The sequence below is a fragment of the Fusarium falciforme genome, chromosome 2 (genome assembly GCF_026873545.1).
Source record: "Fusarium falciforme chromosome 2, complete sequence".
Classification (NCBI taxonomy): Eukaryota; Fungi; Ascomycota; class Sordariomycetes; order Hypocreales; family Nectriaceae; genus Fusarium; species Fusarium falciforme.
Window position 1 is genome coordinate 2,877,608 of NC_070545.1, and position 14,126 is coordinate 2,891,733.

At 51.6% G+C, this 14,126-nt stretch overlaps 4 protein-coding genes and 1 pseudogene across 5 annotated transcripts, besides 1 other annotated feature; 3 read left to right on the forward strand and 2 right to left on the reverse strand.

Annotated features, from left to right (window-relative positions):
- Nucleotides 1-63: 63 nt before the first annotated feature.
- Nucleotides 64-2,920, forward strand: NCS54_00283200 (Peptidase-S8 domain-containing protein; the record flags this gene model as incomplete). Its single annotated transcript, XM_053148421.1, has 6 exons — nucleotides 64-285; nucleotides 336-817; nucleotides 864-1,742; nucleotides 1,793-1,861; nucleotides 1,911-2,244; nucleotides 2,300-2,920. The coding sequence occupies 6 exons, from the start codon at nucleotides 64-66 to the stop codon at nucleotides 2,918-2,920; spliced, it is 2,607 nt and encodes an 868-aa protein (XP_053004396.1).
- Nucleotides 2,921-5,289: 2,369 nt separating this feature from the next.
- Nucleotides 5,290-6,309, forward strand: NCS54_00283300 (Hypothetical protein; the record flags this gene model as incomplete). The annotated part of the gene is made up of 1 exon (XM_053148422.1): nucleotides 5,290-6,309. One exon carries the CDS (start codon nucleotides 5,290-5,292, stop codon nucleotides 6,307-6,309), a length of 1,020 nt encoding a protein of 339 aa, XP_053004397.1.
- A 441-nt stretch (nucleotides 6,310-6,750) lies between these two features.
- Nucleotides 6,751-8,814, reverse strand: NCS54_00283400 (annotated as a pseudogene). The gene is made up of 5 exons: nucleotides 8,046-8,814; nucleotides 7,942-7,993; nucleotides 7,773-7,892; nucleotides 7,495-7,723; nucleotides 6,751-7,443 (listed from the first exon to the last, which is right to left on the reverse strand).
- Nucleotides 6,751-8,814: a sequence feature.
- Nucleotides 8,815-9,746: 932 nt separating this feature from the next.
- NCS54_00283500 (FAD-binding-3 domain-containing protein) lies at nucleotides 9,747-10,991 on the reverse strand (the record flags this gene model as incomplete). The annotated part of the gene is made up of 1 exon (XM_053148423.1): nucleotides 9,747-10,991. The coding sequence occupies one exon, from the start codon at nucleotides 10,989-10,991 to the stop codon at nucleotides 9,747-9,749; it is 1,245 nt and encodes a 414-aa protein (XP_053004398.1).
- A 706-nt stretch (nucleotides 10,992-11,697) lies between these two features.
- Nucleotides 11,698-12,715, forward strand: NCS54_00283600 (Nicotinate-nucleotide pyrophosphorylase; the record flags this gene model as incomplete). Its single annotated transcript, XM_053148424.1, has 2 exons — nucleotides 11,698-12,592; nucleotides 12,639-12,715. The coding sequence occupies exons 1-2, from the start codon at nucleotides 11,785-11,787 to the stop codon at nucleotides 12,713-12,715; spliced, it is 885 nt and encodes a 294-aa protein (XP_053004399.1). The 5' UTR covers nucleotides 11,698-11,784.
- Between the last annotated feature and the right edge of the window lie 1,411 nt (nucleotides 12,716-14,126).

The window sequence follows — 14,126 nt, forward strand, 5'->3', positions numbered from 1 at the left end:
TCAATTTCACATTCTAACAAACAGCCAGGGGAGTCGCATGCCACTCCATGGCACACCACAAACATGGCCTCTTCCGACACGGTCGTCAACTTCGCGGTGGATGTCACTGAACGCCTGGCCACCGTAGCGCGAGGCGTTGGCGTAAGCGACCGGGACGACAAACTCTTCTGCCCGGCGTTAGCCGCCGCGCTGTGGCTGGTCAATCAGCACCTGAAGGACCAGAAACGATCAGACCTTGGAACACGTTTGTTGAAGTTGCTCAGTAACCTTGAAAGGATATGCAAGGTAAGAGACCGGGTGCTGGCACGAACTCCGCCTAATCATTCGATCCCTAGCCACCAACAGGCCCAAGCCCATCCAGAGGAGCAAACCGCGATCTCGCCAATCAGTATCCTGGGCTGAGTCTGCTTCGCCAAAACAACCGAAAAAATGCTGTTGACGGCATCCGCAAGCTAGCCTCACGCCGGAGTCCTGAAGGGAGAAAGAAGCAGCAGGATCTACTAAGAATCCTCGAGGCGTTCATCAAACCCCTCACTGCTGCAGATGAGACGCCAAATCCCAAGACAAAGGCCGAGGGTTGGGTAGGAGATGACTTCACTGGCTCAATGCGGACCCTGTACAAGGTTCTATCTTCGTACATCTTTTGCAATGCTGGGAGTGAGCAGACCCAGATCGCAGGAAGGCTTCGACTAGCCCTTGAGAGCGGAGCAGAGGGCGATTCTCCAGCGTTCGACCTGATGTTCCTTGCACATCCGCATCACGAGCTGCAAGAGGAAGCTTTCCGATGGCGTGAAACACGTATCGCCGTAGATCGCAGGTATGGGAACCTGTCGCATTTGCGCCTGAGGCTAACCAAACCTCAGGAAGGCCAAATTTGCTGTCGCGGGCGGCGAGGACGTGAAACTCCATATCGACGGCCCAACGCACATTGCCGACTTTTGTGAGAGAATCAGCACAAGGGAACAATACCAATTGTCTCTCAAGGTATCAGGCAAACAACTGCACTTTGTTGAATGGTGCGAAGGAGCAAGATCATGGGTGCCCAACACACCCTCCGTGTCCTTGTCTACCATCTTGAGGAACCACAAGCTGTCCCAAAAGATGAAGTATCTGCTCTCCTATCTTCTAGCCAAGTCAGTGTGGCAGTTCTACTCCACCGATTGGATGGGTAAGGAGTGGACAAACGAGAGCATACACTTCATGTTTGAGCGTCGCCAGGGAGCCAAAAACGCCGGCATTTACCTGAATGAACCCTTCATCTCGGCTCGCTTTGACCCAGATAGCAGCAGCAACGACGCCGAGTTCCGGCCTCACAAGTTCCCCAAGATAAAGGCCCTCGGTATCGTCTTGCTGGAGATCGAGCTGGGAACAGTCATCGAAGATCACTATGAAGAGGAGTGCTACGCCCCTGATGGAGAGCTCAATGCCGATGCGGACTTGTACGCCGCCCTCAAGCTCTTCGATGACCCCGACAGGTTGGAAGATACCTTCCCGCTGCTGAAGACTGTAATTGGGGACTGTCTGCGACCTACCAAGTTCATGCAACACCGCCAAAGTGTTGAGGAGCTTCGCAAGGTCTTGCAAGAGGATGTGGTAGATCATCTACACACTCTTATAAAGCTCTACGGCCAGCCAGAGAAGATTGACCTCAAACCGACCGTACAGATGCAGACATCGCAGATACGACAAATAACACAACCACCCCGCAGCGCGCCTCTACTGCAACAACCACAAGTACCAAGGTAAGTTCCATTCATCAAATGTTGTTGCTTCAACTGCTGACCCATCAAAGAAACGTCCCCAGCCAACAACAAGCCGTGAACGCAAAATCTGTCGTCTTCAACGGGGCTGTGGCCAGCTCGTAAGATATTCTAACGTGGACTTTGTCTATCCAGACTGACCGGAACCAGCATCACGCAGGCCTCGTCCAAGGCTTGGTTCGAGGAGTTGGATCAGCTCAACGAGGTCCTCTCTTCACTACCAAATGAGATTGACCCAACATACAAACCAGTTCGTGTTGCTGTCATTGACACGGGCATCAATGGGAGCGACATATATGCTAAGCATATACGAGGCTACCGAGATTTCGTGACAAACAAAGATGACATAAAACAAGACAATACAGGACATGGGACCAACTCAGTTAAGCTGGTATACAAAGTCTGTGCTGATGCTGAAGTGTATGTCGCCCGAGTATTTGAGTACGATGAGGCGGACGATGACACGCAGGACCTAATGTTGAAGGTGAGTGCCCGAAACCAGGAAAACACTTGAAGGGCTCTGATTAATGGGTTGCCAGGCAATCGAACATGCAAAGAATGTCTGGAATGTGGACATCATCAGCATCGCGTCCGGCTTCGAGCGAGATCACGCCTTGATGAGGAGAGCGATTAAGAGAGCCGCCAGTGATGGAACTCTGGTGTTCGCCGCGGCTTCAAACTACGGAAATATTAGACAGGTTACCTTTCCTGCACGCATGCAGGACGTGATATGCGTCTACTGCACAGATGGTCGAGCAAAGGTCTCGCAGTCAATCAACCCAGCTGCTCAAACCACCAAGTCCAAGAACTTTGCCATCCTCGGCGAAGGTGTTTCAGTACCACCGTCAATAAGAGAGCAGGTCACGGGCACGTCAGTGGCAACGAGCATCGCAGCTGGCCTGGCCGGACGGTTACTCGATTTTTCACGGCAGAAGGATTGTCGACAACGAATACGATGCGTGGGGAACTTGGCGAGTGTAGAGGGCATCTCGGCGGTATTCAGTCACATGGCAAAGGGGGCCGAGGATTATAAGTATAACTGTGTGGTACCAGGAAGGCTCTTGCAGCACTTGGATGAGGGTGAAGGGAGGGCGATGAAGAGGGCAAGGATATGCGAGAGGCTTTCAACAGCGTTGGAAAATATTGACCTAGATGTATAATATTTACCTAAACATTAAGGTCTTGAATTAAAATCTTCGAATCATTTTATGGGTATTTATCCATTTATAGGTAGGTGCGTTACAACACTGAGGACAACTCTTCTCTTCTTGTTGTCCTACTGTATGCCCGGTGCAAGATCGGGTCCGGACTCCGGGAAGAGTGGGCCATGTATCCGGGGCGGGGTCTTAGCACGTCCCGATCAATCGGTCTCACCAATGGATATTGCTCGCATGTACCAAGATGCTTTCATTGCTAAGCATGTTCTGATCAAGATCTTAATCTCTAATAATTTTTCCCCAACCCGGTCACTTGGGAGCAATACAACTACAATGGAGCTTGGTGGTGGTAGAAATGTGTTTAGGGTCGATGAAAGCTAGTTGGTTAGAGAGCTAAAGAAGGATCTTATTGAAACCCAGATACCTCTAAATGCTACCGCCAAGAGAGTCTCAGGGTAAGTCAACGTGGTGTGATACTATCTTGGCTTGTGACCATTTTTATGTTGCTCTCGTAGAACTCCCAGGGTAACTGGACTTCAGCACTTTTTACGGTTCCTACGTTCCGTCGCTCAACTCCGACGAACCACCTGAGCTGATGCATGGGCGCATCTTCTAGAAATTGAAACACCGTAAAACCAAGTCGTTTACGCATCGGAAATATAGGCAAGTATTCTATAATACCTACGTAGCATCCCGCACATCTTCAAAACGTGGCAGCAAACAGTGTTTGTTTTTGTCCAAAAAAACACTCGTCCTAGGGTAGGCAACCTCAAACACCATCTGTTACAGAGGAAGCCCCGTTTCATATAAACTTGAGTTAGGCGTATAAGCTTAACAGGCATAGTCCATTACCTTTGAGGGTTTGGTTCATGCTTAACCACCCTTCGGAATCTTACATCTCTCTAAAATTATGCTTGGTTTGACTCTGAGTAGGGGCATTTCTGCACCTGAAACCGCATTGCCTGGCGTCGAGTATTGCTCTTCATTTGAGCGTCACGATAATATTAATCTGGTAAACACCATTGACGGAGGAGTTTCATGGTCGCAATGAAAACACCGAAAGTGGTGTGAGATTCACGGCATAAGAAACAGCAGAAAACCCTTCGAAACACCGTTTTGCGTCTTTTTTTCCCCGTTTGCGACATTGATCAATGCTCAGCGGCGTATGTAGGGAGACATTGTTTCAAGACCTCACCGCTGGGCTCCTTGAGGCCGCAGCTGTCCAGAAAATCCCGTCCACTCGGATCAGATGATTTTTTCTTTTGTGACGTCGTTTCAGGTGGGAGAGCGGTGGGTGCGTATAATCGCCAAGGAAAAAACGAGACAGGCAAATACGGTTATTGGAGGGTTTGGTGGCGATGATCATCAGGGGCAACAAGAGCGCAGCTCCTCAACGGCGCCAACTGCTTGAACAGAGGAGAGAATCCGACAGGAGGTCAAGGATAGAGTGCTGACATGGGTTCGGGGCCCTTGGAGGATTGATTACAGGGATCTCTTTGGCCCCTCCGGAGGCTGGGCGCTAGAGATTTCGACAGGCGATTCTTCATCATTGGAGGGATCTCATCCAGATCAGGGGCCTCGCGAGTTTCACCGTCTCAATTGACCAATAATGGATCCCCTCGCCGTGAGGCTCAAACCGAGGCGCCGGGGAAGAGGCACTCTTTTGGGTAGAGGAGGCGGCGGGCCCAATAGGCGACCCAGGTTTCAATTTCCGCCCGTGACATTTTTTCCGTCTATCAATGTCCATCTCGGTATGGGGAAAAGACCTGCACGGCCACACCCCTGAGGGCATCTCGAGTTGAGGCGCTGCAAGGGGCAGAGAGCCCGGAGATGGATCCCGTCTGCCAGCTCTGGGCGGGAGATAGGCGCAGAGCTCGTCCCAATTCGATCTAGATTGCGTGAAAACTCCCGTTCCGAGTTCCCCCTTCGCTTAGGGAAGTGCTCGACTGTGGCACCGGGCACTCGCTCGCCTGGCACACCATGTCAACGGTGTGTTGACGAGATGAAAGATGATCCTGGCGTTTGCAGAATCTGCGGAACGCCTGGGCTCTCTTTCTCGTTTTCGTCTAGTTGAGGACAAGGATGTGTGGGGACTTGTCCATCACCGAGGCTTCCATGGAAGCCCATCTCTTGATATATAAGTCGACGTGAGCCTCCCTCCTCTCACAGCTTTTCTTTCCTCCTCACACTCGTCCTTGCAAACACAATCTTTGTTGTTGTCCTTCATTCTCTTGTTTCACTTTCTTTCTATTGGCTGTGCCAAACCTTCATTCTTTGAACTACCTTGAAGTCGAATCTTTCCCAGCGAATTCCACGCTTCATCCAATCCTTTATCCAACTCAACATCAAAAGCAAAACAACAAACCATCAAGATGCGTTTCTCCGTTGCTTCCGCTCTGGCCATGGCCAGCACCGTCTCCGGCCACGCCCTCATGTACGGCGTCTGGGTCAACGGCGAGGACCAGGGTGATGGTCAGAACGTCTACATCCGATCTCCCGCCAACAACAGCCCCGTCAAGGACCTGACCAGCCCCGACATTGTCTGCAACGTCAACGGTGGCAAGGCTGCCCCCAAGTTCGTCTCTGCCGCCGCTGGTGACACCCTCACCTTCGAGTGGTACCACAACACCCGCAGCGACGACATCATCGACGGCTCCCACAAGGGTCCCATCATCACCTACATTGCCCCCTACACCGAGACCGACGGTACCGGTGCCATCTGGACCAAGATCCAGGAGGATGGCCTCACTGGCTCCCAGTGGGCTGTTGACAAGCTCATCGCCAACAAGGGCAAGATCGACTTCGACCTTCCCTCCGGCCTTAAGGCTGGCAAGTACCTGATCCGCCAGGAGATCATTGCCCACCACGAGTCCGATGCCACCTACGACCAGAACCCTGCTCGTGGTGCTCAGTTCTACCCCTCTTGCGTCCAGGTCGAGGTTACTGGCTCTGGCAGCGCCGTCCCCGATGAGGCCTTCGACTTCAACACTGGCTACAAGTACACCGACAAGGGTATCCACTTCAACCTCTACGGTGGCTCTTCCACCTACGAGATCCCCGGACCTGCTGTCTGGTCCGGCTCCAGCTCCGGCTCCGGCTCCGGTTCCGGCAGCAGCTCTGGCTCTTCTCCCTCTGCCCCTGCTGCTACCACTGCTGCCCCTGCTGCCTCTGCTCCCGCTGCCACCCAGCCCGCCGCTGGTGGCAACGACGATAGCCCTGCTACCCAGGCTCCTGCTCCCGTCCCTACCTTCTCCACCGTTGTCCGCCCTGAGTCTCCCTCTGCCACTCAGGCTGAGCCCGCTCCCGCCAACACCAGCGGCCCCAAGACCGGCTGCGGCTCCCGCCGCCGCCGCCGCTCCGCCAGGAAGGTCGCCAAGCGCAACGTCCTGTAAGCTTTTTACAGCGACTTGCAATCCCATGCGTCTGAGACGTGAGACTCTTGGGACGGTTGTGGCCGAACTCGCTTCTCCCTAGTGGAGGGCGACGAAACTACATCTATCTAGATGGTTTTCTATTTGTGTATATAGATTTTGCTCTCGCGTTTGCAGGGACATGTCTTAAATGTATAAATTATTATTGTGACTTGGCTTTCCAGCATGTGACTTGAGCCCCCTATTTCGAAACTGCAATTTGTGACTGTCGTGTTGAGTTGGTACAAACACATTTCCGGCTCTTCCGAGTTGGTTTGGATTGATATGTTTTGACTGTCAATTGGACTGTAAATCGATATTCAACTACCTAATGAGCGATGACCTTGTTTGGAGACTGGTTTAATGCAAGGTGAATAGCTTAATCAGACCACGTAACTAATCCCCCAACCCTTCTCCCACCAATTAAGCCTCAGTCAACTTCTCAGACTCGGTGTAAAATGCCGGCAGAGGTTCAAGGTCCTTTCGCAGAACCCATTTCTTAAAATGCCACACTGCATTCTTGATCTGGTAGCTGGCATGCTTCCTCGTGCTGACACTAAACACCTGGTCGAGCTCCTCCAGCGTCAGGGCCTTGGTCTCGGGCACGAAGAGCAGAATGAGGAACCACAAGACCGCACACCACGCTGCGTACCAGCCGAAGGCACCCGTGGGCGTGAAGCTGGAGCGCAGACGTGGCCATGTCATAGAGATGACAAAGTTGAAGCACCAGGTTGTCGCCGTTGCCCACGACATGCCCACATCTCGTACATGAACAGGGAATGCCTCTGCTGAGTAGGTAAAGGGCACGGGACCTTCACCAGGAGAGTAGAATACCTCGAAGAGGTACATCCCCGTCGTTACTAGTCCGACCTTGGCTTTATTGCTGTTTGCATAAAAGGCTAGCCCGGTCCAGAGGAGGAACACAGAGAGCCAGGGGAATGTGAAAAGCAGCAAGTTCCTGCGGCCCCATTTGTCGATCGTGAATAGAGCGGGAAGAGCGAAGATCCAGTTGAGGATGCCCGTTCCCATCGAGGCCAAGAGAGCCGAGTTGGTCGAGTAGCCTGACTCGATGAAGATGGTGGTGGAATAGTACGCAATGATATTCACTCCGCAGAACTACACGGCGTTAGTTCGCGTTGAAATAATCAGTCCAATAGTGGAACATACCTGTTGACCAAACATGACAATCCAAGTCGCCAAGGTTGCGCGTCTGTTCCGCGGCACAGTAAAAAGTTCGACAAACTGAGTAAATAGGTTCTTGCCCTTGTTCGCTTCACGCTCAAGTTCTACACCGACATATGTATAGTAGGTGTCACGCGCAGCCTGGACATTGGTGTATCTGAGGCGTTGAAACGACCGAAAAGCCTTGGAGATTTTGTTGTGCTGGATGTACCATCTGGACTGGTCAGTAGGGAAGCATTCAGGGGTAAAGGTGATAAACTTACCTGGGTGATTCAGGGCAATAGTAAACCTGCGCGCAGACTATCAAGGGGAGCACAACTGTACTCCCAAGCATAAGACGCCAGCCCAAGTTGGGGTCGATGCCGGTTGAAGGGCCAAAGGCGCTGTCGTCATTAGTTCGGCTCCTATACAGCGTTCAAAGAGTAGACATACACTCCCATGATGTTACCCAGCATGATACCAAAAGCAGTCCACATTTGCCATTCTGATCTAGTGTTAGCCAGGATCTACACGATGAGAAATTCGCGACGACTTACGCATCACCAAGGCTCCTCGAATAGGGGCGGGCGCACATTCGGCAGCATAGACAGGAACAGTCGAAGACTTGGGACCGATGCCAAAACCGAGAACAAACCTAGCGATGAAAAGGTTCACCCAAGAGTCGGCAACTCCCTCCCAGACTGAAGCAATGGCCGCAATGAGGCACGAGATGAAGATGGTGCCTCGACGGCCAAGGTAGCGGTTGAGCGGCTCGGTCAACCAGCATCCAATGATGGCGCAGCAGAGATAGGGAGCGCCGACGATGAGTCCAGTGAGGTTATCCTGCATGCTAGCTGAGAATCGCGTCACGCCCGGTCCTGCTACATTGAGATCCGACAAGTATAGCGCCTGAGCACCATTATTGACAGTCTCGTCCATCCCCTGGACTGCAGCAGCTAGAGAACACATGACGCAGAGCCAGTATAGAGCGAAAGGCTGTGACCATCTATGCGTATGCTCTCGTTCGAGGACTTCCTTGTCTTCAGCAGACAGCTCGGGCATGTGCTGCGCCTGCCGAGGGGACTGTGCGACGAGTGCTCCCTTGCGAAAGTCTTCGTGAAAGTCCATGAGTTCAAACTTGCGGCAGAACTCCTCCACGTCTGTCATCAGCTCCTCCTTGGTCCTGATGGAGAGAGGGTTCTCGAATGCCTTGGCGAGGTGGTCGGGGTCGACGGCGGAGGAACGACGACGAGGGGCAATCTCGATCCGTTCAGTGCTGCCCAGTTCAGGGCCTGGGGTGGTTTCTTTGGTGTCTTTTTCCATGGTGCTTCAATTTATTACTAAAGATTTTGAAAACCTGATCATCATTCATCAAGCATTGAGTGAAGAAGGGACTCGGCCTAGATATAAGCGGGCATTGTGCACTAACCCCAGACTCCAGAGCCCAAGTTCTCCATGCTCCCCGCAAGGATCGACGTCTTGGATACCATCTCTCAACCTCAATGATTAAAAACCCGCCATCCATAAAGTCGTTCTGAGTAGTTGATGAGTCGCGTCCCCAAATATGACTTCATGCCCGCGGTGTTCCCGAACAGAAGATCCAATGAATGAGATCATCGAAACCACCGTCAGAACAAGCTTACTCGCCAAATCTGATGCTAACCGGGCGGAATGATGGCATGGCGCTCAAACAAGATAGCATTCGATGGTGTTGAGGACGGATAAGTCGGCCAGGTGTATCAGCGCTAATGCCAAGCACGGCATTCTTATTCTGTCATTTGCTTCTGTTCCCCAGATTTTCACAAGTCCCCGATCAATCCCCATTGGTGGGTAAGGGACGTTGGCAGTTGATCGCTCTGATGGACCAATTGGGAGTTGGAGCTGTCGGGGTAGGATTGCAGCTGAGGGAGGGCGACATTTGTCGATCAGAAGTGTTACGTCTTTGTCAACTTTCTCCTCACAATCGCGGGCGGCCAAATTTTGAATCCGAGACAACCGATATATTCATAGACTTCCTTGTCCAAATGATGTCTTACAGGTGAGCAGGAGTTTGACACACCAAGTTGGTCGTTTGACGTAGATAGCCATGGATTATCTCATGGTGTGAGGGGCTCGACCTGGTTAGGCCTCGGAATAAGTATCACATCAACTCAAGACTGAGCTATCTTAAGTCGGCATGGCTATTTAAGATCGTATTCATGAGAATGATGCCCCAATAACTATACCCCAGGGACAGCTTGGTTCTATCACAGCGTCAATTACGGCTCCCGTGCCTCAAAACCCTCGAGTTTTCGATACTCCGGAATCCTCCAAGACCCCCTATTCTCTGGTAAGATCGAGAGAAGAGCTTTGTCAATCTTCAACTTGGTCACCAAAGCCAGCAACGAGTATGAAATCTTGATACCAAGAGCAGAGTTGGGATACGCTATCCCCGGCACAAAAGGTGGTAGCTTCTGAGACTGCTCTACATATGGTCGTAAAGTAGTCTCGTATGACTCCAGCGCCTTGGGTATGTTGCTGCTGTTCCTTGCAATCTCTCCGCTGAGGACGCAGGCCCCTATCAAGGCGAGTGTCGTACCAACACCCGTCAATGGTGATGGTGCATATCCAGCATCTCCAAGCAGAACAGCTCGACCCTTGCACCAAGTTTTCGTCTTGATTTGCACGGCAGGCTGGGCGTAGAAGTCGTCGGCTTCGTTCATGGCTTCGATGAGCCGGGGAGCCTGCCACCCAGCATCCTGGAATATCTCGCTGAAGAGCTTCTTCTGAGAGGCAACGTCTTTTTTCATGATCTCTTTAAACTCCTTGTCGTGGGACATGGTCAACAGATACGCCTGACCCCTGTCTTTGCTATGCCAGCGTGTCGACATGACTCTTCGGCCTGGTGCGCTGTAGACCGTTGCCAAATTCGGATCGCCTGGTTTCCGTGGGAGACCGTAGAAGCACCCATTCAAACCGAGATAGCGTGTATATGTTGACTCGGGCTCGTCTTGGAACATTTTCCATCGTAATCTTGATCCTTGGCCGTCGGCTGCAATGAGCAAGTCGTAGGTCTCGGTGGTTCCCCCAGTGAGTTTCACATTGACCTTGTCGCCGACATTCTCAAAACTCTCGACTGACGTTCCAAACCGGTATTGTGGTCTTCCCTCTGCCGCATCGTATATGATCTTGCAAAGGTCGCCTCTCATAATCTCATACTCGCTGGTGAAAGACTGTCTGCCTTTACCAGAGTCGTTTCGCTCCAGCAAGGCTTTCTGGTTCCCATGCATGTCCACATACTGTAATCCACCTTCGTCAACAGCATGTTTTCGGATTTGGTCAAGTATCCCCATGCGCTTTGCGGCTTCGATGCCCTGCCCCCGGATGTCGATCTGCTGGCCACCCGTACGCAGCGAGGGGAACCGCTCGAGGACGGTACATGAGTGACCGAGCTGTGAGAGCCAAAAAGCCGCAGCTGGACCAGCTATTCCACCTCCGGATATGAGAACTCGTAACTGGGTCATTTGAGGTTGGCTTGTCAGTTTGCTGGTTATAGAAGGGACTGATACGAGAACGGTGAACTGGATAACAAAAAGATGCGCAGTGGGGAATGGCTAGAGAAGTAGGACAAACTGTTCGCTATTCTCGATGCTTGGGATCTTTGTTTATTTTCTAATCTCAGATTGCAGTGTTTGATCAAAACCGAGGACGTCATTGACTCTGTAAATGAGATAGTGGATACAGGTGAGACCCTGACACAAGGGACTTATGCCAGCAAGCATAATGCCTATATGTAAATTGCTTCCTAAACAATTCAAACCAACATAGCACCTCATCAAAATACCATGGAGTTGATCTCAAAGGCATCACAATTAGACAATCCTCTCTGGTTTGCGAGTTATGTTGATAGCCTAGTTTGGACAAGCAGGCAATCTCATTATGGACACAGTTAATGCAGCTCTTGGATACACAGACTCACAATAATGGACGTTCTTTCAACATACAGAATTATAGAGACAAACTAAATTATAAAAAGGCCAAGAAATCAACCAAGATTGAGCCGTTATCCTTGTAAAAGTGACAATCACAAGCAACGGAACCCCCCACCTGAATCTGCCCCTCCAAAGTCCCCCCACCTCCACCTGCTCCCGTTCCTTTCTTCGGCTCCCCCGCATCCATTCCTTCCAGATCCGTTCCGCCATCCGCAAAACCCCAAACTCCCGTTCCGCGACAACCCGGCTCTACGGATCAACCGCCCATCGCCAATCTTTCTTCCTTCTCCATCTTCCTCCCATCGCCCCAATTGCCTCTTCGAAAATGGCCCAGCCTCAAGGAAACCTCGCAAACCTCCTCCCTCCCTCGTGGAAGACTTCCGTCACTGCCTGGCTCGCCGAGGATACCCCCTCATTCGACTATGCGGGCTTCGTTGTCGGGGACGAGCCCCGCGTCGCGACACTCTGGGGTAAATCCGCCGGCGTCATTGCCGGCCGGCCCTTCTTCGATGAGGTCTTTACTCAGTGCGGCTGCACTGTCGAGTGGCACGCCGACGAGGCCACAGCCGTCGACCTGAGCAACGGCAAGCACCGTGTCGCCACTGTCAAGGGACCCGTCCGCGGTATTCTCCTCGGCGAGCGCGTTGCTCTGAACACACTTGCGAGATGCTCCGGTATCGCTACGAGGAGTCAGAGGCTGGTGACGATCGCCCGCAAGGCCGGATACAAGGGTGTCATCGCAGGCACGAGAAAGACAACTCCCGGGTTCCGCCTCGTTGAGAAATATGGTATGCTGGTTGGAGGCGCCGATGCTCATCGCATGGACCTCAGCGCCATGGTCATGCTCAAGGACAACCACGTTTGGAGCCGGGGCAGCATCACCGACGCCGTCAAGGCCGCCAAGTCTGTCGCGGGCTTCAGCATGAAGGTCGAGGTTGAGGTGCAGAGTGAGGCCGAAGCCGATGAGGCCATTGAGGCAGGTGCCGACGTCGTCATGCTCGACAACTTCACCGGCGATGGCGTCAAGATCGCTGCGCAGAGCCTGAAGCAGCGTTGGCAAGGGAAGAGGCACTTCTTGCTCGAGGTGTCAGGAGGCCTGCAAGAGGACAACTTTGAGGCCTACTTGTGCAATGGTAAGTCATATTGCATTGTGTCAAAATTCTTCGCTAATATAGGCAGACGTGGATATCCTGTCGACAAGTTCCATTCACCAGGGTGTACCACATATCGATTTCTCACTAAAGATCGAGCACTAAGTCAAAATACAAGATATCCAACGGCATCATTCCCATTGTGACAATTCTCACGCCCATCTCTATTACCCATGATGACTTCATATTAACCCATACATAACTCGTCGTTCAAGTCATGCCATAACCAAAGAGGTCGTCTATGTTCAGCACTCAAGCATCGACGACACAGCTATCCCCGACGTCTGGATCTGGCAGTGAGGCACATGTGAATATTGTGAATCCTCTTCATTCATTCGTCTTCAGACTAGAGATCATGTACGATGCAATAAACTAAGAGACTCCTTTGGTGGTCACCTCTTTGGAGTTGCTGTGTAGCCGACCATCGATACGAATTAGGTGTACAACCATGCGACCAGAAACCCAGTGGGACGTTCTAGCAACGTAAACTCAGACACGACATCGTTGAAGAGTCCAGATTAAACAGACCCTTCACCTAAAAAGAAAAACTCGCCGAGAGGATCCGGGACCAGCAAGACTGTCTCACAGCGGCTTCGGATGGTCATGACATCAACGGCTGAGCTAGTCTCGACAGCGGCAACGATACCACGGATGTGTCTGATTTCGTGGGGCCGTCAGCCCCTTGCGAATTCATCCGAGGATACTTAGTTGCATCACCTTCAAGGTGATGAGACGGATTCGTTATGCACAGAGGTAGTTCAAGTGACCAAGATGCTTCTCCATAAGCAAGTGTGAGGACAGTTCTGAAAATCTCATCCTCAACTACCATGAAACTGTCCTCTTAAGAAAGGTCAACAGAGAGTTACCCAATCACAACTCTCAGCCAGGTCATCACCTAAAGATAAGTAAGTAGCCCGTGTCTGACAAGACATTCCAGAACGTCAGCGTCTCGGCCAGTCTCGGCCTCAGTCCAAGACCACGGCTCAACACCATCAATATGAAACTCGTTCTACGCAATGTCACGCGCCACATCATCAAAAAGGGACTGTCTTTGGCGTAATCACTGTGCCATTTCATGTCTATCGACAAGCTTCTCTTTATCAGAGGCATGCAAAACAAAACACCCTTTTGGTAAACCCCAACGGGCCTGACTCGGATCTCATCGTTGGCTATCATCCGCAACCAGAACAAGTCCTTCTGTGAGCCAGGCAATGAATAGAATCTGCGTGCGGTTCATTCGTGAGAAAAAGACCAACACAGCCATTCTTCCTTATCCCTTTCCATCCCTCGCGCGCCGTTTCCATCCGATGCGATTTTCATCAAAGACGCCAGGCATGTAGAGACAAGAACATGAGAAGAAAAGTCGGCCAAGTGGCCATGTTTGAGCAAAGAAGATCGTAAAGGTACGATGTTGCGTAACGTACATTTGAGAATCGAAGAAGATGAGAAAAATGAAAAATAGTGCCTTGGACGCGGACTACCGGCTACGTTTTATACACTCGCAGTATGCAAGTGA